The sequence below is a fragment of the Larus michahellis genome, chromosome 2 (genome assembly GCF_964199755.1).
Source record: "Larus michahellis chromosome 2, bLarMic1.1, whole genome shotgun sequence".
NCBI lineage: Eukaryota > Metazoa > Chordata > Aves > Charadriiformes > Laridae > Larus > Larus michahellis.
The window spans coordinates 49,774,612-49,796,200 of record NC_133897.1 but is presented as its reverse complement, the minus strand read 5'-3'; the positions used below and the strand labels follow the sequence as shown (position 1 = coordinate 49,796,200).

General features: G+C 35.7%; 1 protein-coding gene across 12 annotated transcripts in view; it reads left to right on the top strand.

Annotated features, from left to right (window-relative positions):
* Positions 1–21,589, top strand: part of ULK4 (unc-51 like kinase 4) — a 248,934-nt gene that overhangs the window by 106,086 nt on the left and 121,259 nt on the right. For 9 of the 12 annotated variants that reach the window (XR_012585551.1, XM_074575248.1, XM_074575250.1 and 6 more), the window contains one exon: positions 11,037–11,085. The exons of 2 other annotated variants lie outside the window; for them this stretch is intronic. Coding sequence is in view for 8 of the 10 variants with exons in the window: in XM_074575248.1 (XP_074431349.1) it covers positions 11,037–11,085 (49 nt within the window). In the remaining 2 variants the exon portion in view is untranslated. Of the gene's footprint in view, positions 1–11,036; positions 11,086–12,907; positions 12,976–21,589 lie in introns of all 12 variants that reach the window. One more of the 12 variants, XR_012585549.1, reaches the window with a different exon arrangement.

Below are 21,589 nucleotides of genomic sequence, written 5' to 3'. Positions count from 1 at the left end.
ACAGCTAGAGGTTGGAGCATAACCCTCTGTACTAAACTCTGAACTAAACTAGCTACCGACTAGCTAAATTTCCCTGAAGAGAGAAGGCTTGGGGTTGAAGGACAGGTTTGGAACCTGGGTCTCCCTTACGCTTTTAAGGAAGACATTTGGTAATCATTAAAACAAAACACAACACACACACACACACACACACACCCACCCCCAAACTACTCTTTTTAAAAAGAAAACAAGAGAAGCAAGTAATGCATGAGGCTGTGAATCCTAAATGGGTATTGATTACTGAACCTGGAAGATAGGAGCATTTTAAGCCTTCATATTGGCTTAGGCAGATCCCTGCTCAGTGTTCTGAATATTGCAAATCTGATTTTAGGCCAACATTCTCCACATATATAAAAATAGATGCTTTTACTTTTTATGACTGGAAATTGTAGGACCATGAGGACACCTAAATCCTCATACAGATCCAACTCAGAAATGCTACTACTCTCAAACGTTTCCTCAACTTTTTTTGCTGGTGCTTTTTTTTTAATCAATTTAGGTTTAATAGACTTTTAATATTTTGCTGTTTTTTTTTCTTTTTTCTTTCTTAAATGGAGGAAATGTTTAGAGGACTGAAAGATAACCTTGTTATTGTGACACTGAGTGGTGGTGTTCTACCTGCGTACAGTTTTATTAAATGAATATAGATAAGGTTGTTTCATAGCTATGTAGTAATACTTACTAAAAATATTTTTTTTAAAGCTTCATTTTTACCTAGATTTTTTTTCAGCTGGATGGATCTGCCCTTGTGTCCTCTTTCTTTCAGTAACAAAAAATGGGTTTGGATTTTAGCAAGTTCCAAAATATTTACCAGTCTCTTCCCTAGAGACTCTGTGTAGAAAGAACAGTTAGATAGAATCAAACATGCAAGAATTGCAGTCTCTACACAAATTAAAATCTGAAACACTGATCTTCATTTTCAATTCAGATTTTAATCCCACTGTCGAGTGGATGGCTTAAATTCACTTTAATGGCTCTTTTCTCCTTTAGATATTCCTTTATTATTTTAAAAATATCTAAGAGATTCTTGATTACAAGTGCTTCTGTGAAGAAAAGGTCTTGCTTTGTGGAATGCTTGCCAGCCTTCTGTTGTATCTCTCTTTCAATCTTCTGCCATTCTTCAGAGACTGTGATAGCCCTTTTGTCATGTAGTAGAATGAAATTTCGTAGGAATTGAGAACATTTAAAATCAATGTTAGTTGACTGCCTGAGTAAGCAATCTGTGCTGTGTGAACTGGGACCTTTGCTTTTGTCTCACCCACTTCCTTACATTTTTCCCTGCTCAACCATCTCTCTATCAATTGAAAGCTTTTTTTTTTTTTTTTTTTCTACTTTAAAATCGGTAAGATTTTTTTTTGGTGGGGGAGGATATGTAGAAGGATTTACAATACTGTAGACTATTTTAGAACAAGCCCCAAACCCACTTCATGTCCTTTATGCTGTTTCCTTGCTTCTTGATGTGTCATGATCTGAAAGAAATATTAAAAGAGAAGAGTCTCAAATGAGCTAGATTGAAGGTGTAAGGCTTACTTTACCTTCCTTATTTAGTGTATTGAAAACATAGGTCAGTAATTTAGCAGATGGGTGTGTTTGTGTTTACACTTTACAGATCACCTTTCAAAAAAACATGTGGGTTCAGAAGCTTTCATTAAAATGCTAATCTGACTAACAAAGTGTTGGAAGTCTGATGTGTAATGTGAAGGCTTTGCAGTATTGGAAGTGTTCCAAGGTTACTGGTTGAGTGTTGATTTCGTTGGTGAAGGAAGTACTTTCTCACACTCATTCTTTCTTTTAACAGATCATGTTTCTTAGGGATAAGAATAATAACCAAAGATCTTGCTTGATATAAGACTGATTGCAGTCCTTATTTGTGCAAACAGTTCTGTATGAACACTCTCAGGCATGAAAGTGCTTTGCTACAGAAGGCCAGAAGCAAGAAAAAGTTGCTTGACATGCTATTGTGTTTTTCATATCATAGAATATCTCAAGTTTGAAGGGACCCATAGGGATCACTGAGTTCCACTCCCTGCTCCTCACAGGACTACCTAAAACTAAATCATGTAACTAAAAGCGTATGAGTAAAAGTTTTTTCAGAATTGTCTGAGGCTTTTTCATATATGAAATTAGTTAAAATTATTTAGCAAAAGATCATTTACTTGCTTTTCAGCAGGTCAACCCCTAACCTGTACCGGTGCATGGGGTTATTCCTCCCTAGGTGCAGGACCCTACGCTTGCCCTTGTTGAACTTCATTAGTTTCCTCTCCGCGCAATTCTCTAGCCAGTCCAGGTCTCGCTCGATGGTGGCGCAGCCTTCTGGTGTGTCAGCCACTCCTCCCAGTTTTGTGTCATCAGCAAACTTGCTGAAGGTACGCTCTGTCCCCTCATCCAGGTCATTGATTAATATGTTGAACAAGACTGGACCCAGTACTGACCCCTGGGGAACACCACTAGTTACAGGCCTCCAACTAGATTCTGCACTGCTGATCACAGTGCTCTCAGCTCTGCCATTCAGCCAGTTCCCAATACACCTAACTCTCCACTCATCTAATCCATGCTTCCTAAGATTACCTATGAGGATGTTATGGGATACAGTGTCAAAAGCCTTGCTGAAGTTGAGGTAGACAATGTCCATTGCTCTCCCCTTATCTACCCAGCCAGTCATGCCATCCTGGAAAGCTATCAGGTTGGTCAAGCATGATTTCCCCTTTGTGAATCCATGTTGACTGCTCCTGACAACCTTCTTTTCCTCCACATGCTTAGAGATGACATCCAGAATGAGGTATTCCATCACTTTTCCAGGGATGGAGGTGAGGCTGGCTGACCTGTAGTGTCCTGGATCCTCTTTCTTACCCTTTTTGAAGACTGAAGTGACGCTGGCTTTCCTCCAGTCCTCAGGCACCTCTCCCATTCTCCATAACCTTTCAAAGGTGATGAATAGTGGCTTAGCAATAACATCTGCCAGCTCCCTCAGCACTCATGGGTGCATCCCGTCAGGGCCCATGGATTTGTGGGTGTTGAGTCTGTGCCTAAATGATCTCTAACCCAATGCTCCTCAACCAAGGGAAAGTTTTCCTTTCTCCAGGCTCTTTTATTTACCTGCAGGGTCTGGGATTCCTGAAGGCTGGCCTTAGCAGTAAAGACTGAAGCAAAGAAGGCATTCAGTAAGTCCACCTTCTCTGCATCCACCATCACCAGGGCACCCACCTCATTCAGCAGCAAGCCCATATTTCCCCTAGCCTTCTTTTTGCTACTGATGTACTTGAAGAAGTCCTCTTACTGTCCTTGACATCCCTTGCGAGATTTAATTCCAAGTGGGCTTTAGCCTTCCTCATTGCTTCCATGCATACTCTGACAATGTTCCTATACTCCTCCCAAGAGGCCAGTCCCTTTTTCCACATTCTGTAAACTTCCGTCTTTCATTTGAGATTTTCCAGAAGCTCCTTGTTCATCCATTCAGGTCTCCTGCCTCTTTGGCTGGGTTTCATTCTCATAGGGATGCACTGATCTTGAGCTTGGAGGAAGTGGTCCTTGAATATTAACCAGCTCTCTTGGACCCTCCTACCTTCTAGAGCCTTAACCCATGGGATTCCTCCAAGTAGGTCTTTGAAGAGGGCAAAGTCAGCTCTCCTGAAGTCCAGGGTTGCAATTTTACTTTTTGCCCCGCTTCTTCCATGCGGGATCCTGAACTCCACCATCTCGTGGTCACTGCAGCCAAGGCTACCACTGGACAAAGTAATACAGTCCAGTTTTCCTGAAAATGTTTTCTTTCAGAGTGAAATAAAACCAATGTTAAAATGTGTTAAGACAGTTTGAATAGAATAATTTTGAGTGTATTTGCAAATTGTGGTTTAGACTCAACTTAAATTTTGAAAATCGTCCCTAAATGGAGCTTTTGTTCTTTAGTAAATTCTAATTTCTAGTAACAGTCATGTAGAGCTCAAAATACAGTTTTAATTGTTATGCACAATGAGGAAAAAAAAAACTGTAAAATGATCTTGGAAAACTGAATTAATCAAAACTAGAGTTAGCGTCAGTTTATGTCTTTGTAAATCAGTTTCTGTCATTTTCTGCAAGTTTGTGTAATATGTAAATCAATGCATAGTTTTCCTGTTTTTGTTTCTTAGAGATAAGTGGAATAGAAAAAAATATCAACCATGTATCCATATTGAAATATGCCACTGGACAAACTGAAATAAACTGTGGCGTGTAGGTATTATCACTGGCAATCTTGGACTATTTCTGTGGCCCACAATGAAACCAACTAAATTTATTATATACAGAAAGCTAGGTTCTTTATTAAAAAAATAAAAAGAAGAAAAAGTAAATATCTAATCTCAGGAGGAACGTTGCTTTTTTTTTTTTATCCTGATGGTACTGGTCAATTAGGAATAGCCTGGCATATTACTTTACATTATTATTGCAGATATTTATATTATCTACTGCAGAGTTTATATTATTACTGCAGATAGTTCATTCAGAGAAGTAATTTGTCCTTTCTAGAGTGTCATCAGCAATGTGAATTGGAACATTGCGGGCTTAAATCTCAAATTCTTGATATCGGAGAGAGCGAAGATATTTTTGTCCTTGATGAGACTATAAAATAGGAGACTGTTGAAAAGGTCTTGAATATGTATTTTTAATGTTTTGGAATAAATCAATTCTTTTTCAAAGCTAGGAGGAAACATCGACTCCTAGGTGTCAAGAGACCATGAAGATAACACATAATGGAAATATTAATATAAATCTTTCAAGCAAAATATCTTTCAGGACTTAGTAATCAAGGGAAAGAAAGACAGTTTTTTTAAATCAGATGTTTTTAAGGAGTCAAACTTCATGTAATTTCTTTTTAAAAGTGAAATAAAGAATATATACCCTAAAAGGCAGGAAATTGGTATAATTCCAGTAGAGCAGAAGTTTTATGTTGCCACTGAATGTGCAAAGCACAGTTGCAGAGGCTGCAACTTTGTCAGAGAGCTTCGAACATTTTTATTTATGACTATAACCCTTAGTGCCCCTCAAGCTTTTGGTTGTAGTGTTTTCTTATTTTATACCATGTTGTATGACTAATATTTGGGGCCGATAATACATAACACTTCACTTCTAAATTTTTAAAAAATTTAATTTAATTTTCATGCCCCCTTGCAATTTCTGCTTCACTGAATGGGAATCGTGTTGTATTATGATTCTGTATTTTAAAGGGGGAACATTTTGTTTTAGGATTGTTGGTTAGTTATTCTATGCTATTTGTGAATAGGCAAGCGTAAAAATGTAGTAAATAATGGGAAATTGGTGAGACGCTATGTTGTGGTTTAGACATATCAAAAGACAAATATTCCTGTAGAATAGGAATTTTGAAGTGCAAAACTGAACAGGAATTGAAAATACAAGCTGTTCTCCTTCAGTAAGCTTGCTGAGACTGCTGGCAAAATGACTAGGACTGCATTGTCACCCTTCCAATAAATGTGTGCAACAGACAGTTTTTGAGCTTATGCTGAGACTGAAAGTAAGCCTCTTTCATTTCATCACATAGTTCCTGGGAGTTATTAACAATTCAACTGCTGATACATGATAAAAACAAAACTGCTATGGATCAGTACATTTAATACAAATCTTCATATTATACTTATTGAAAAACACTTTCCTTGAATTTCACAGACCTTGACAGTTGTAGCAAATAAGGTATTTGAAAGAAGAAATATCCTGCTTCAGATATTTTTCTTACAGTGGAGTTGTACATTTATTTTAATTCTCAAATCTTGTTCCTTTGTGCTTATAAATGGCAGTCAGCCTTTCCATGTCAGGTTTCCCATGTTCAATATTAATTATACACTTGTGAAAGATCTTTAAAATATAGTCATCAAATAATGGTGATGTATATCTCTCTCAAACACTATAATTAAGATCTATATGTATCTTCCTTTTCTGTCTACTACAAAAAGTAAGGCATTAAATAAAAATCTAATTATTTTATATCCAACATAATTTTCTGCCTGCAGAAAGCCCAAAAATCCTCTCTTCCTCCTTGCCCACTGGGTCATTTGAGATGTAAACTACAGTAGCTGAGAAGGCTTAGGAACAGGAATTGAAGAATAGCTCTTTTCAATGAAATTGACTTTAAAATAACTGGGACCCCTATAGATATGGTTGATAGATCTTCTCCCTGATGTATTTTATGGTAGACACCATTGTAAATTGTGCCTTGGTATAATATTTCTTAAAATCAATGGATCATTGTCTTTGCCTTTGAACAGCTACTTAAAGGCATGGTATGAAAGTGTGGCAGTAAGATGACATTGAAACTTTCCAGTTCAGTGGTGGGTCTTTATTATTTGGGATTCACCTAAAAAGAGTAAATTTATATGAACTCTTCTGTAATTTACTCCAGGCAGCAATGGCCCTGAGAGGCTATTCCAACTTAGAAACTCATATCCCTTAGTTTACTTGCTGTATGAGATTGGGATCGAGGAGTTTCCAGTTGAACATCTCCACGAACTTTTTATCTTTCTATGCGGCTAAAGTGGCATGAGGTCATGGGTGTTTTGTGTTTATTCTCTAACCTTTATTGCAGCTTTTCAGTTTGATAACTTGTGGGTTTGGGGTTTTTTATGAACTATCCAGACCAAAAATACTGACATGAATAACAGCAGACTGCAGCACATCATGATGTAAAGAGCATGGATTCTTAAGTCATTTCTCATAGGTCAAAATCAAATTCTGTTTGTGTACTAACTCCTGGTTTTTATTCTGAGGTATGTCTTATTTGTTGCATCGCTGTCCTTCTAGAAAAGATATTTTTTCTGTATAACGAGAAGCAAAAGACTTATTAGTAGTGTTTACTCCAGGTGTAGCAATCTGTGACTTTTTATGAAAAAAACTTATGACAATACTATAATGTAGTGATTTTTGAAAAGGAAGAGACTTAAGAGCACAAATATTAGTGTTTTGGAAAATTCACAACGCTCTATTTTTATAGAAGAATTTTGCTATTTCCTTTATTTAGGGACTAGCTGCCACCGTAGGTATAGCCTGCCTACAGGAAAATCCTACCTATAGTGGAGGAAAACAGCAATCTAGATGTGGAAGTTATGGGTTTGTATTTGAGCAGAGAATTTACTTTAAAAGTTTAGTTTGAAAAAAAAAAAGCTAAATAAGAATATGTAATTGTTAGACTATTTTAATTGAAGGAATAAAATAGTGACAGTATTAAATTGCTTTGCAAGTCACACAAGATCAGAAGTTTTATTAATTTCTCACTTTTTTTTTTTTAACTTGGTATAATACCTATCTTGAACACGTACAACTGAAATATCCCATCACATTTTCATCAAAGAATTCTGAATAGGGAACCAGTACAGATATTCTTGATGCCCAATAAGAAAGGAGATTAGTCTTATGCTCTCTCCTCAAGACTGCCTTCATTAGTGTGTACCAGAATGAGTCATGTGAGAAGTGAATGCAAGGCAGTGTGAATTCATATATGGTACTTCCTTTTGCATGCAAATGCTGGGACAGAAAACTCTGAACCAGAAGTCCTGTTGTAAGGCTTTAACTTCAAAGTAGGTGCCTGGGATTGTTAAGGGATCACACCTGTAGCAAAAAACTTCTGTTCTGCATTGTGTCCTGCAGTAGGTTTGTATTTTGAAAGAAGGCAATTTAGGATGTCTTAGAAAAACAAAACGTGTCTATTTTTTGAAAGCAAAATCAAAGGTGTAATCTCATTCTGAAAATTGTTAGAGTTAAAAATTCAGATTGTACTGATGACAAGTCTTATAAAATCCGATGACTGGTTACTTTGAGCCAGTATTGTTTATTTCAATTTAAAGAAGAAAAAGGCGAGTACTTGATATTTAGAATTATAATTTGCTTATATGTACAATTATGATTCTATATGTTTTCCAAACAGGATAGGACCTAATTTAATATAAATTTTTAAAAAGTCTACAAAGAAGTAAACTACTTTTGATTTAGAATATGACCACTCTCTGAAATAAATCCCATAGCTAAAATCCTTTTCTATCTTCTTTAAGACTTTTCCTTTGTAAAACTTTTGTTAAAAAAAAAAAAAAAAAAAAAGATATCAATGAAGAATGTGATAATGTCACTCTCTCTCTAATGCACAAAGTTGGGATAAATCAGATTTAAGCTTTGTCTTAATACATTGTTTGATGTGAGTTTATACTTAAGTTATACATATAACTCTTGAAAGGCTGTAGCTATTTCTTGTTTGAATCATAAAGGTTTGCAGGTGACCTTTAAGAATAGCCATATTGGCTATAGTTTTCATATTAGCTTATCTCAGCAGAAAGTATAGCTGACTTTGTAGAAATCAGGACTGCTTAAAGGTTTTGAAACCGATTGTTTCATATTTACTCCTTACCACGAAGGAGTTTTTCTGTTTTGTCTCAACTAGGGTTGCTTACCTATTCTTGGTATTTGATTGTATTTTACTGGCAATGTGTTCTCAGTTTAAATGCTGCTTACATAGCAAAGTAAGTAGCTTTTGCTGGGGTAAGTAATTCCAATATGCCCTGAACATAAGGTTTGTGCTGGCAAAACTTCATTTTGTCATTATGATTGCTGTTACAATAGTTGCTCTTTTTGGTAGTCTGTGGTGGTTAAATGACCTTTTTTTACATCCAGGAGTTTTATAACCACGTCAGCAAAATTCTGCTTACAGGCATGGTCTAAACTTTTAATTAAACTAGTAGATTTGGCCCTGGAAAATGAACCTCAAATATAATAACTCTTCTTATCTGCAGTCCTGGGACTCTCTTATGACCTGGCTGTGTCTAAGGTGCCATAACTGTCTATTTAAAGGTTGTTAGATGGCACTGGGGAGAATGGCTTCTAGGTTCTCCTGACCCGTGTAGGGAACTTGTTGGAATTTCCCTTGCATATGGATATTTTTTCCGTCAACTTAAAAAGAACACAAATTGTCCTTAAATTCAGGCTTCTCAACTTTAGAAATAACAAGTTTCTTTCCCTATATAAACCCTTCTTTCTCTCTCAGAATGTATTATGTTTTCTGTTGGGTATAACTTCTTTTACACATTTCTGTATGCAAGAAAGATAGAACACACCTGGTTGAACAAGGCTGCTACTTACCTACATTAAACATGTTCATAGAGGTGCATACAGTTATATTGTTCTGTTATGCCTCGACCAATTTAGTGGATGAGTTTTACTTGTCTCTAAGTCTGCATGCTGGTGCTGTACAATGTAATAAAGCTTCTTAGCTAAGCCCCTACTCCCACCCTGACTTCATATAGATTCTATATGGTCATCATTAATACATTTAGGTGAATGCAAGGATCACAGAAATAGGAAAACTATATGAAACAGGAAATCATTATTTATACTTAGTGCACATGTATGGCTTCTAAGTAATTCTCAGTTCTTCATAAATAGTGGTTGTTAGCATGTCTTTCATTCCTTGTTACTGTATTATATTTCCTTACATAACATGATTTCGGTAAATATAAGCGACCAGGGCTCTGATAGATGACATTAATGTAAATAAAGCATTTTATGATTTTATGAGCCTTGGATGTTTCTTCTAGCCGCCTTTCAATTTTCTCATTAAATTCATAGAAGAGAACGTGCTATTCCTTTTAGTTGCTTCAGTCCACAGTCTAGTGCTTTAGCTTATACTATCCATAAAAATAGTACCTTCTCCTCTTTTCTTACTGGAGATGAATAAAAACTCTTAAATGGAAAAATGTCATTTTAGGAACATATGGGTTCTTTTTAACAAATAGTTTACCAAACAGAATTAATCTGGTTATTGTTGTACCAGAATCCCATATAGGGCATTATACAGTAAAGCTTCAAACATGAAACTAAATGCTTATTTTAGTCAAATATAACTCCTGTTTATGCACAGAGAACTATATTATATAACTTTGTGTTTTTAACTGACATACTACTTGCAAGACAATTTTGTAGTATGTTGTATGCCGAGTTCCCTGAATAAGTATGCAAATGCATCTGCTTCAGGTTGAGCATACAGTAATAGTGGACATCCTCAACACTTTCAGATGTGCTCTCTGTGTTTGAGTTTTGCATTTATTAAATGGACTTCCTAATACAATCTTATCTTATAGCTGTATCATAAGGCTAAACCTACCTATTGTTTATGAAGCAGTTCAGTAACGTTATAAAGACACAAGCGAAAATCTTCAAAACACAAAAATTGGTGTTCTCTGTGGTGTTTGGTGAGGGGGCATCGAGTGCAGTGTGTAAGGAAAAGGGAGAATCATTCTTCAAATTAGTATAATACAGGAAAGACTATGTAATCGTATAGTTCATATGTCATCTTAGTGTTTGTGAGAGAGACATACTTTACTAATAAATATAAAGCATATTGGGTTCTAAGACTAGAAAAGACTGCATTAATGTACAGTATTACTGTTTTTTGAGAATATTCCTCTTTCTTATAAATATATATACACTGGTTTGTATTTGATTTTAAAATTCTGGAGAATATAGTTAAATTCTTTTGGGTAACCACTCCTTGGTATTGTCAAGAGAAGTGGCTGACAAACGTATATGTTAAACCCAAGAAGTCAGTTAATGTAGCATGCTTTAAAAAACACAGCGTATTTATAATTTCACTATATGCGCTGAGTCTATTAATTCAGATTCTTTACTGGTGCACACTGACTGTTCCATAGTATGTATGGTGTTATATTTCTGAATTTTGATTAATTTCTGCTATTTAAAAATATTAATTTAATTACTGTTCCGCTCACTTGAAACGCATCAATGAAGCAGACCTCAAACTAATTTCCAAAGCAGTATAACATTGCTGTTTCTATTTAATAGCTGAAGCGGAGCTCATTTTGTTGAGAGCTAGTCAAAGGCTGGGGTTCTGGGTCATGGATTTTGGCAACAGCTATTCTACTACTCTTCTCCTTTTGTGAATTTAGTATGTTAAATAAGAATTCACTTCTTCTCTTTTTAAATAAGTCTTAATTTAAATAAATATGTTTTTACAGCCTTGTGGAAGAAACCCATCTTTTTCCAGTTCTTTTCCAAGTCATCTTGGTAAGAATAATTTTTATATATATATATATATAAATAAATAGATAGGTATCATGTCTCCTAAATCATGTCAAACTAATAATTTTCATTAGGCATGTTGATAAAATCATAAGATGTGAATAAAATGAAATTGACCAGTCTGTCAATACACAAAAGAATCTAGAGTAAGCAGCCATGTATGTGGTTCTCACCAACTGATCTGTGTAAAAAGTTTCTTTTATAAGATAAATACTTTGTTCCTTGAACAAAATAAAAGCCTCAAAAATAGAGTTAATGAGCTTGATCCTTAATTAGAGCTATAGATTTACCCAACCCAAGCAAAAAATACTGAGGGATTTGCATTTTATTTAACAATATCAAACTTGAGGTTGATCCTGTTGGCATGATAGTGCCAATTCCCAATATTTGCTTTTAGAATTTCTTTCAATATAAAGTATCAAGGATATGATTTTTGGATAGTTGCATGATGAATTTCCATCCTTAATAAGATCTGCCACTTAGGAAGGTCATAAAAACTGTTGATGATTTTGTGTCTCTGAAATGTTGCAAAACAAATATGTTAATGAAGAAGAAAAATGTGTAGGCTAATTTGGAAGCTGGGTACTGTGCTATCCACTATCCTTTTTATTGCTAAACTCCACAATCTCTTGTTTATATTTTCAATCTGTTTGTTCATTAAGTTGTATGAGGTAAGTTTCCTGTCATGTAAGCATGCTCCTGATGAATACTAAATAGGCATTATAAATAAATATGCATAATTTATGCAGTGCATGCTTGGTTTTATATCATTCTTGAAATTCAGTCTTACTTGGGGTAGATGATGTTCATAAATGTGATTCTGAATCAACTTTGATTTTTCCTTTCTTAAGTTTAAGTATTTTAATCTTCACTCTTCCCTTGCAGTGATTTATTTCACTGCCTATCATTTTAAATCTCTTTAATACCGCACACCCTTTTTTATTAAAGTAACCTCTTTTGTGATAGATATAGTGATAGATTTTTCCAGTAGCATACAGAACACACTTTATGATATTTTGTGTACGTATATGTACAAATCACTTCTTGTGATAAGTATTAACAATAAAAACAACATTTTACAGTAGTTCATAAATCGTTTTGACCTGGGATGAGTACTGCTTTTAGGTAGTAACAAAAGAGGAACACAGTAAAATATGACAGTCAAATGTTTCGTGTTAATATCCTGAAATATCAAATTAATGTTTGAAACATTTCCAGGTGTTGGAATCTCAAAATTTAACTGCCAGTATATACATATGCATATATATGTTAGTATATAGCTATGAGTATTTGAACATGGTTATGCTCTCTAGAAATATTGCCATATCTTGAAAAACTTTTTATATTGTATCTATAGTCATGGAATTTAAAATGTGTGTATGTCGTGCCATGTAATTAGGATAAATTGCAGTCAGTCATAAATGCTTCCTCCTTACCTCCCCACACACAGCTTGACCTCCTGAGTTCTAGAAATAGGTTTTTTTGAGAGTAAAAAGCAGTCAAGCTTAAAATTGTCTGCATGACTGGTGGTCTGTGAAGGTTTCACAGCTCTCTTATACCTGTGTTGCTATCTTTGAGCTTACGGTTAGAGTTGTGACAGGAAAAAGCTTATGGCTTTTAGGGAGAAAAAAATTAATCCCCTTACAACACACTTTGAGAAGGATGCTTGCAGTAGCTTCAGTCGTCATGTATAGCGGTCGAGCTTTAACAGTACACTGGCTGTCAGCTGTGGTCTTGTTTGGCTCAAGGGATGTGAGACCCTAAATAGGTTGCCATCTACCTTACTGTTCCCCTTTTTTCCCTACAGAAAAGTGAATTCAGAAAAGGAACGTTGGGCAATTGGGGGAAGGCTCAGGAGCCAGGACTAATCAGACTGTAAGGATTAATCATGAGGGTGTTTTTCCTTATGACTAGAACAAATTAGCAAACTCTTTCATTATAGGTTTCTGAAATAATTTCCATGGTCATATGAGTGAGTGAGGGGAGCTGCATATCTTACTTCCCATTACTGTCCATAAACTAGTCTTTGGCTAAGTTTATACTTTTATTGGTTTCGAGAAACACCACAGATCAGTAACATTAAGCTCTGTGGCATTGTACCTAGTTTTGTACCTGGTTTTACCAGACCCTGAACTATTGAATTTGAATTATGCTTCAAAGTCAATACACTATTTTATAGTATTATTAAGTTAATGTAGAGCTATTAGTATCAAGTTCAAGGAATATCACTAGTATTTCATAATTTTCCGTGCCAAGACCAAGTGCCCAATGTGTTTGCTATGTATCATTAAATGTAGTTCATGTTATTTCCAGCAATGGCATTGACAGGACATTGACTCTTTTAGGCTCTGAAGGGAAATTGGGCTCAGAATTGGAAAGTGTCTCCAGGAGCAGTCTTTATTTCTAGACTTTTAATACAATCAAAGTGGTATTGAACATACTAGCTTTGATCTAGCTATCGCAGCAGTGAGGACATGATGGCTTGCAGATACTGGGCAATTCAGAAGAAATAAGTTTTAATGTGACTGCTTCTCGCTGATCGTTGACGTAGAGTTGCACTCCTTCATATACTGCTTACTACCCTGTGTTGTGGTCTAAGCAATAACACAGAGATCTGGCAGTTTCTTACCATCTATCATGTACCTGGATCAGTTAGATCTCTGAACTCAGCTGAATCACACCAAATGTACCCTTTCATATAATTTCTGACTGTGATTCTAAAAACGTTATAGCTGCTGAACAAAAGGAGCTGGGTCAGTGAAAAAGGCTGTTATTGTCTACCTAAAAAGTTGTTCTAAGAGAATAGCTATTAGTTTTATTCACCTGAGCTAGATTTTAGTTACTGATCTATTAGTAAGAGGCATTAAATATGGTTGCTGTTCCCCTGGAAACCCTCAACACTCATTTAGCACTCAATACTAAGTTACATTTAGGAGATGCAAATTAATAGTGCACTTTGTGAATATGTGAAAGACCTGGATACAGTTCTTTGTTGCAAAACTTCAGAGAGGAATTTCTTGTTACACCTGAATGCAAATTAATTTCATCAGTACTGTGATGCCAGATCCTAGTGCTAGTGGTTACATAGGTGATGAATAGTTCTACAAAGCAATATGAAGGTATGACTGCTGCGTGAGCAGGCATTTCTCTTGCTATAATGTCTAATAAGAACAGTGAAGATATTGTGATGTGTATCTGTGGAAAAAGGGAGACGTATTGCCAATGCTCAGGACAGTAAGTGATTGAAAAACGGAAGGAAAGCTGGCATCATAATGTGCAAAATCTAAAAGGTACAACCTCCCCCTTGGTAATGAGATTAAAAATAATGAGCCAAATTCCATGATGACGTAAATGATCCAAAAGTTGGGTTGATGTGAGTTATAAATAGGAAATTCTGCTGTTGATGAAGTAGAAGGGATTGTAGCAGGAAAAGTTACTGTGGGATGTGTTTCATGTTTTACTTTCCTACTGCCTTTTTCTGCTACATCCTTAGTATTTGTAATATATTTTATGGCGTCGAACCTGTGATCTATCTGAAATATCAGTATATTATATACAAAATATTCTTTTTTTAATAGTATCTTATAATGCTGGAGTGAGGTTGATAAAGGTATTGGAAGTGTTTTACTCCTATATTTATAAATCATGGCTATTTGTATTTTAGATTGTTGCCAAGATTTTGCTGAGTAGCTAGTGATGAAGTTGGCATATATGTTATTTTCTGTGCTACGTTACTTTTTAGAGGGGGTAGAATGGGGGGCCTCCACACATAAATATTACCGGGCCTTCCTTTAGGGTTATCTGAATCTAAGCTATTACACGGAATAGAAATTCTGTGTAGTTGGTGAAATTCTATTTTTCTGCCTATAAGTTTTAAAACTAAAGCTAACGATGCTTGTGATCAGGAGCTCAATGCTATCCTCTTTTTAAAGCTCAGTAGTCAATTGTGTGCTTGTCCTATTAAAATCTCTAATGTATCTTTTAATTACACCAGCATCTCATAGACTTCAATTTTTGATGTCAAATGTTTTTTTCCAATATTCTGTATTTTAACAGTCAGTGATCACATGACAAACGTGGCAACATGGATTTAAAAGCATATCCTTCTAATAAAAATTACTTCATAGTAAGATTGAAAGTTATTATATGTATAAATTGTATCTTATTATTAAGTACCGCCAACCAATGGTAGATATTGTCTTAGTGTCTAAACTGTAAAATCTAATTGAAAGGTAAAAATGTAATGATTATTTTATTTATATGTTAAACTATCCTTAACACAAGCAAGTCCGCATCTTTTCCTCACATTTTTTGAAATAATGAAAATTAATTTTAAAATGACAAATTTTAATTTATTTTCCTTTAAATACAGTGGAAAGCTGTTACTATAAAAAGAAATATTTTTCTTTTTGTAGTCATATTCATATATATTTGTTTGTTTTTCCTAGTTGTGTCTAGGTTTGAGGTTTTATACTGTCTCTGTGTATTTTGGGACTGCTGTATGAGTCCATGTTAAAAAGTTTAATAGCAGAATTGGACGCCTTAAACTAAAGGATCATATATACTGCTCATGTTTTTGATAAACTGCAGTAAACCTGTGCTTGAATGCTCAAAAAATGCTTCAAAATCATTGTTGTGCTGGCAGACACTGATCCTCTTGAAAGCTGTGCTTTGCTTACCTTGTTGTAATTGCAGTTGAAAATTAAGTTCATTATTCTATTGAGCACTCAGGAAGAGAGTATCAGTTATGCATGATTATAAGAAGAATTGTAACACATCAAAATTAGTTAAACATATTCATACTTTAAAAGAAGAAACAAACCACTCCGGTTTTATTTGGGTAACTCCTTTTCAAGAAACTAAGTATTTTGTGGAAATTTTGTCTAATGAGGGGATACATAGCCACGCATAACTAGATTGCTTTGGTTTTTTTTAAAAATTAAAAATAATTTTAACCAAAGCCCTTAAAAAAAAAAAGTTGTGAGAAAGAAGTTGCATAGCAGCCAAATGGAATCAGTGGTTGGATTTTATATTTCATTTTGAATTTTAATTGGAGGAAAAAAATTTAGCTTCAGGAAATGGTTATGGTCAGAGATTCCACTCGTTGTGATCCAGTTAAAGCAATGAAGCCACCCACTTAGATCAGTTTAAAAATAGTTCTTGTTGTCTGACAAGCCTTTCCTGTGAAAATACTATAAAAAAAGAAAAAAAAACATTGGAGAGGAAAAGTAGGAGCTTCATCATTCCCATTTTGCTTGGTTTCTGTTTCCTACTGAGAGACTGCAGTCAAATTTCATTAGAGGGAAGAGGTAGAGGCGTTTTTCTGTTTAGCAGCCACGTGGATGATGGGTACGGAGGAACATGTATCAGAGGTTATTGCAACAGCTGAAGAGTCAGTTGACTTCTGTCTGCTAAACTAAACACCTTATAGTCCAGCATGGCGCACGCTTTGTTGGTTGTCTAGAAGAATGGGGAGCATGTTTCTAATTCTTACAAATACTTGTAGATCATGCAGGATGGATACTTAAAACAGTAGGAGACTCTTGTTCCTATATTCTGTAGAGAGTACAAGGTTATGCTGCCGAACTCATCTGCTGGAAAAAAATTAGGATAGCGAATATGGCAAATGATACAAGCTCTAGCACTTAGTGCAGATAGGCAGTTGGTCCTCTATGCTGTAAATGAGCCTTGAGCTGAAGTCCCTCTTTAAGCTCTGTGCTTGCATGAGAAGGTTAATACTGTTAGTAACTGATAGCTATTGACATTTCACTCCAGTCTGCTGGCATACTCAATCCTTTATTTAGCATCATTCCTCTATTAAAAAAATCAATGCAAAGATATCTGGGAATGGTTAGGCAACATATGTTTTAAAGAACAGCAAATAGTATTTATTTTAATAGCTTAGTGTGTGGTATTCTTGTTCCTGGCTGTGTATTCAATGCTGTTATAAAAAGTTAAATGCAATGGCTCATTTTGGTGTATTTTGTCTGCTCATTACTGCTTTTAGGGAAAATCTGCATTTATAAGGTATCTGAAATTAGATTCTAAGAATGATTTTTGTGGCTTCTACAGGATGGACATTAGTTATAGTTAGGAACGGTACATTTATACATATGAATATGTCTCTTTTTTTGTGTTTGTGAAGTATGCATGTTTCCTAAAATCTACTAGATTTAAAACCCAAATTGTATGCTGGGGCAATATATGTAAAACTGCTGTGACAGATTAGGAATGTAATCTATGAGGATTTATGAAAGTGAAAATGCCAAAATCCTATTTTAATGGGTGGTTTATAAAGCAAAATAATTGCTTGTTTTGAAAGAGATTTAATATCCAAAGGTAGATTAAGGAGAAACTAGTGAAAAAAGTGTTAGGCTATCTTAAAATTTGTATGTTTGGAATGATAAAAAATTATGAGATACAGTTTAAAGAAGATGACTACTGCAAATGTAAAAATTAATATGAGTAGAAGAACACTTTAACAACAGAATGGTCTAAATCTTTTCCAAACTGACAAATTTCTTACCAATGTGTTGAAGTCTTGTGTCAACATTCAGTAAGGTATTATATTTATTCCTTTTTAATGCTAAATCAAATAAATAGACGTGTTTCTAAAGACTGAAGAAGATATTGTAAAAGGCAGTAGGGTACCGTATGGTAATTTCCAGTTTTCGAGGAGTAAAATATGTCTCCTCTGGTAGAAATGTTGCTTTTTTCATTACTCCGTTAACTTGCTTAAACATATTAAGGATGAGATGCCTGAGACTACTTATCTCTTTTAAATTGCTGACTTGAAAATAGTGTATGCTTCAAAGGGATAAGCCTGAATATTAGAACGCACGCTCTTGGAAATAAACATGTGTAAGTATAACTCTCCTGAGAATTTTTTAGCAGAAAGCATAATCTTACTAAAAGAACACTTTTATGGAAACTTTTTTTTTTTGGTCAGTAGTTTTTCAGTCAGGAGTTTCTGGGGAACTGTTTATATATCTATACATCTGTAAATGTTTGATTAGTGTTGAATCACGTTGTTAATGTGTTATGGTCAATTGTTCTAACTATTAACACTGTACACAGAATGAACTCTTAACGGTTTTGTTTTATTGATGTCTAATTATCATCTTCTTAACTGATGACGATGAAACTATTGGAAGTCAAAATGCATGGTATAAAAGCCGTTTCTGATTGTGGCTAATAATGAGAACCCTGGTATATGATTTGTTTTCCCAGATATTGTTAGATGATGTGCAGTGTTCTTCCGTATGGATAACGCAGTCATAGAATCATAATCTCAAGTTGGAAGGGACCCTGAAGGGTCATTGAGTCCACCTCTCTGCTCCTTGCAGGACTACCTAAAACTAAATAATATGACTAAGAGCATCACCCAGACCCTCCTTGAACTCTGTCAGGCTTGGTGCCATGACCACTTCCCTGGGAGCCTGTTCCAGTGACCTAGCACCTTCTCAGTGAAGAACCTTTTCCTAATGTGCAATCTGAACTTACCGTGATGCAGCTTCATTCCATTTCCTTGCATCCTATCACTGGTCACCAGAGAGAGGAGATCCGCACCTCCCCTTCCGCTGCCCTCCTTGAGAAAGTTGTAGGCTGCAACGAGGTCACCCCTCAGCCTTCTCCAAGCTGAACAAACCAAGTGACCTCAGCTGCTCCTTGTAAGTCTTTCGCCTGAGACCTTTCACCATCTTGGTTCCCCTCCTCTGACACACTCTAATAGTTTGATGTGCTTATGTTGAGGTGCCCAAAACTGCACACAGTACCCGAGATGAGGCCGCAGTGTAGAGGGGGACAATCCCCTCAACCGTCTGGCTATGCTGTCTCAATGCATCTCAGGACACGGTCAGCCCTTTTGGCTGTCAGGACACACTGTTGACTCATTTTCAACTTGCCACCAACCCAAACCCCGAGATCTCTGTCCGTGGGGCTGCTCTCCAGCCTCTTGTCCCTAGTGAAAAGGTCAGCTAATTTTGCTACAAACACTAATAGGAGAAGGATTTGACTTTTTTGGTATCATTGTAACTTATGCTAGACTTTCAACATGTCTTCACAATTAATGTATGAATGTCCTCCCATACTTGCAGAAGACCTACGTAGTTTGAAGAAATCTGATGGAAAGGACTGGAACTGGAATGTCAGAAGTGACGGGAACATATTCTAGGGACGTAGGGACCATGTGGCAACCACATGCTCATCATTTGGAGGGGTGCCATACACCTCTGAGTTGAAGCGTGCCACTTTTGTGTTCTTTTTATGAATATTGTAAGCTTGGGATAATGAAGGAAATACTGTATAATTAAAACTTTTGCATGTACAAGTTTGAAAACTTTTTAGAAAGTTCCTCTTAACAGCTGCTAGCTTTAAACAGAGCTGAAATGATTTACTTTCCCTCCAGAACCTTGAGAAAAGTACTGTTGTTGGAGGTTTTTTGTTTTTCTGAGTGATATTAGCTGATTTTCAGCTGTTCTTGTAGAATTGCTTGAATCAAATAGTTTTGACTGGTTTTAATTCAACTAGAAAGTTGGAAAATATTGAGAGGTCATAATGGTGGTAATTAAATGTGTATTTGTTACAAATGAGACAATCTGAGAACAGGGTTTCAGGTTTTTTCATTTACCTGAAGTACATGATTTGTGGGATGAAAAATGGGCTTGTTTGCAGAGTACTGAGGGAATTGAGTGTGCTGCTTCCTATTCCTGCTGATGATCCATATTTCTTCTTGACCCTGGGCAAATTGCATAACCTTTCTTTTTCAGATGTGCTTAGTGTGCTTCTATCCTTCATGTGTCCGATGGACACATTTACTCTTATAAAATTATCAGAAATTGGTGCTCGTCATTCTGAAACTAAGCCCATTTAAGGTCCCAGCTGGACTTCCTTCAAGCATAATTCTTTAATGGGTTTTCCTTATGGCAAAGTAATGTCTAAACTATAAATGTACATCACAGGAATGTAGGGATGATAAATTAATTAGGATTTAGAGGGTATTCAGACTTTATTATGAGAAGCACTGTATAATTTCTAAATAAATGTGAGCAGCCTATTTTATGACTGTATGTCTGTGTAGATCTATCACCAGTAGGATTGCTGGTGGAAAAAGATAAATATGTGAGGGGAAGCAGAGCCATCCTTTAAATCACTTTAAGATTATAAATTGATATTGTACATAATAAAATGGCTTTTAAAAAGGAAAAATATTACTAAAGCATATCCTTCTATCACTCCTTTTCTTATCTGCAAAATTATTTTGAACCAGTGCTCCTGTTAGGGGAGGGAATAAAGTTATTTACAAAATCACCTGAAGCTCCACTTCTGAGAGAAAAATTGAGTCCACAGCATTTGTGACAGCATTATGTTCTTTTATAGGAAGGAAATTCAGCTATTTGCATCCTAAAGGAATTGCTTTCTATTGCTAGACCCTAATATTTTACTGTGTATGCTATATAACTATTTTTTTATTTCTTATTCAGTGCTAAGGAACGTGAGAAAACTCATGTATAAACAATATTCTTATGTGTTTCTTGGTATTTTTTTTTTATCCTGTCCCAGAGGTTGAAAATTTTACAGGTAATAAATATGAGTCTAAAAGACTTTAATAAGGTTTTTAAAGCTAGCTACAACGTACTAGAAAAGGAAATCACAAACAAGTAGTGAAGTCTGTCGGTCTGCTTTGCAGAAATAGGGACCATGATTACTGCTGATACTAGAACACATTTCTAAGTTTTATGATGTTGTGATTGTTTTCCATCTCTTTGATCTCACTGTTTGTGTTTTATTTTACTGGTCTTCAATAAGCAAGCAAGCATACTGTTTTCGCGGAGGTTTTCTTTTTATAAAATGCTTCTAAGCTAGTCAAAAGTGGATGGTTGTTTTGTGTGTTATGGTATATAATGTCTTACAAGTTGTCCTTCGAAAGAAAATATTTTTACAATGCATTTCAAAGGAAAAGTTGTTATAGAGTAACAATCACTATTGTGCTTTGCATGGGCAAAATCTGTCATTATCACTTCATTGTTTTGACTGTCCCAAGAACATTTCACAGTGTTGCTTCAAAGTGATTTACGGCCCAGCTGAGGCCTCTGTTCTTTTTGCTTCTTCTGTTGATTGGGTCAAACAGCCCAGTGTTACACGGGTGCATGGTCATGACACAGTTTAAACTCTCTTCAAAACAATTAACAAATAACTATGACCCTAATATTTGTCCAGTGTTATAGTACGGAATACAGAACTCCTGTGATCCCTTCAGGGATTGACTTGGGATCCAACACAACAGGTGTCCAAAAGTCTCCACCCCTGCAAAGGGTGGAGCATCTGCTTATTATTGTGTGCTGGCCCTTGGCTGTTGCTCAAAATCCACAAGGTTCCTACTATATCTAGAGGTTTGCCTGTTGTCCTTTTGACCTTGCTGGGCTCTGGTAGTTGACACTTTCCTTAAACCCCTCCAATTACAAAAGCTGTAATGGTGCTTATTCTGAAT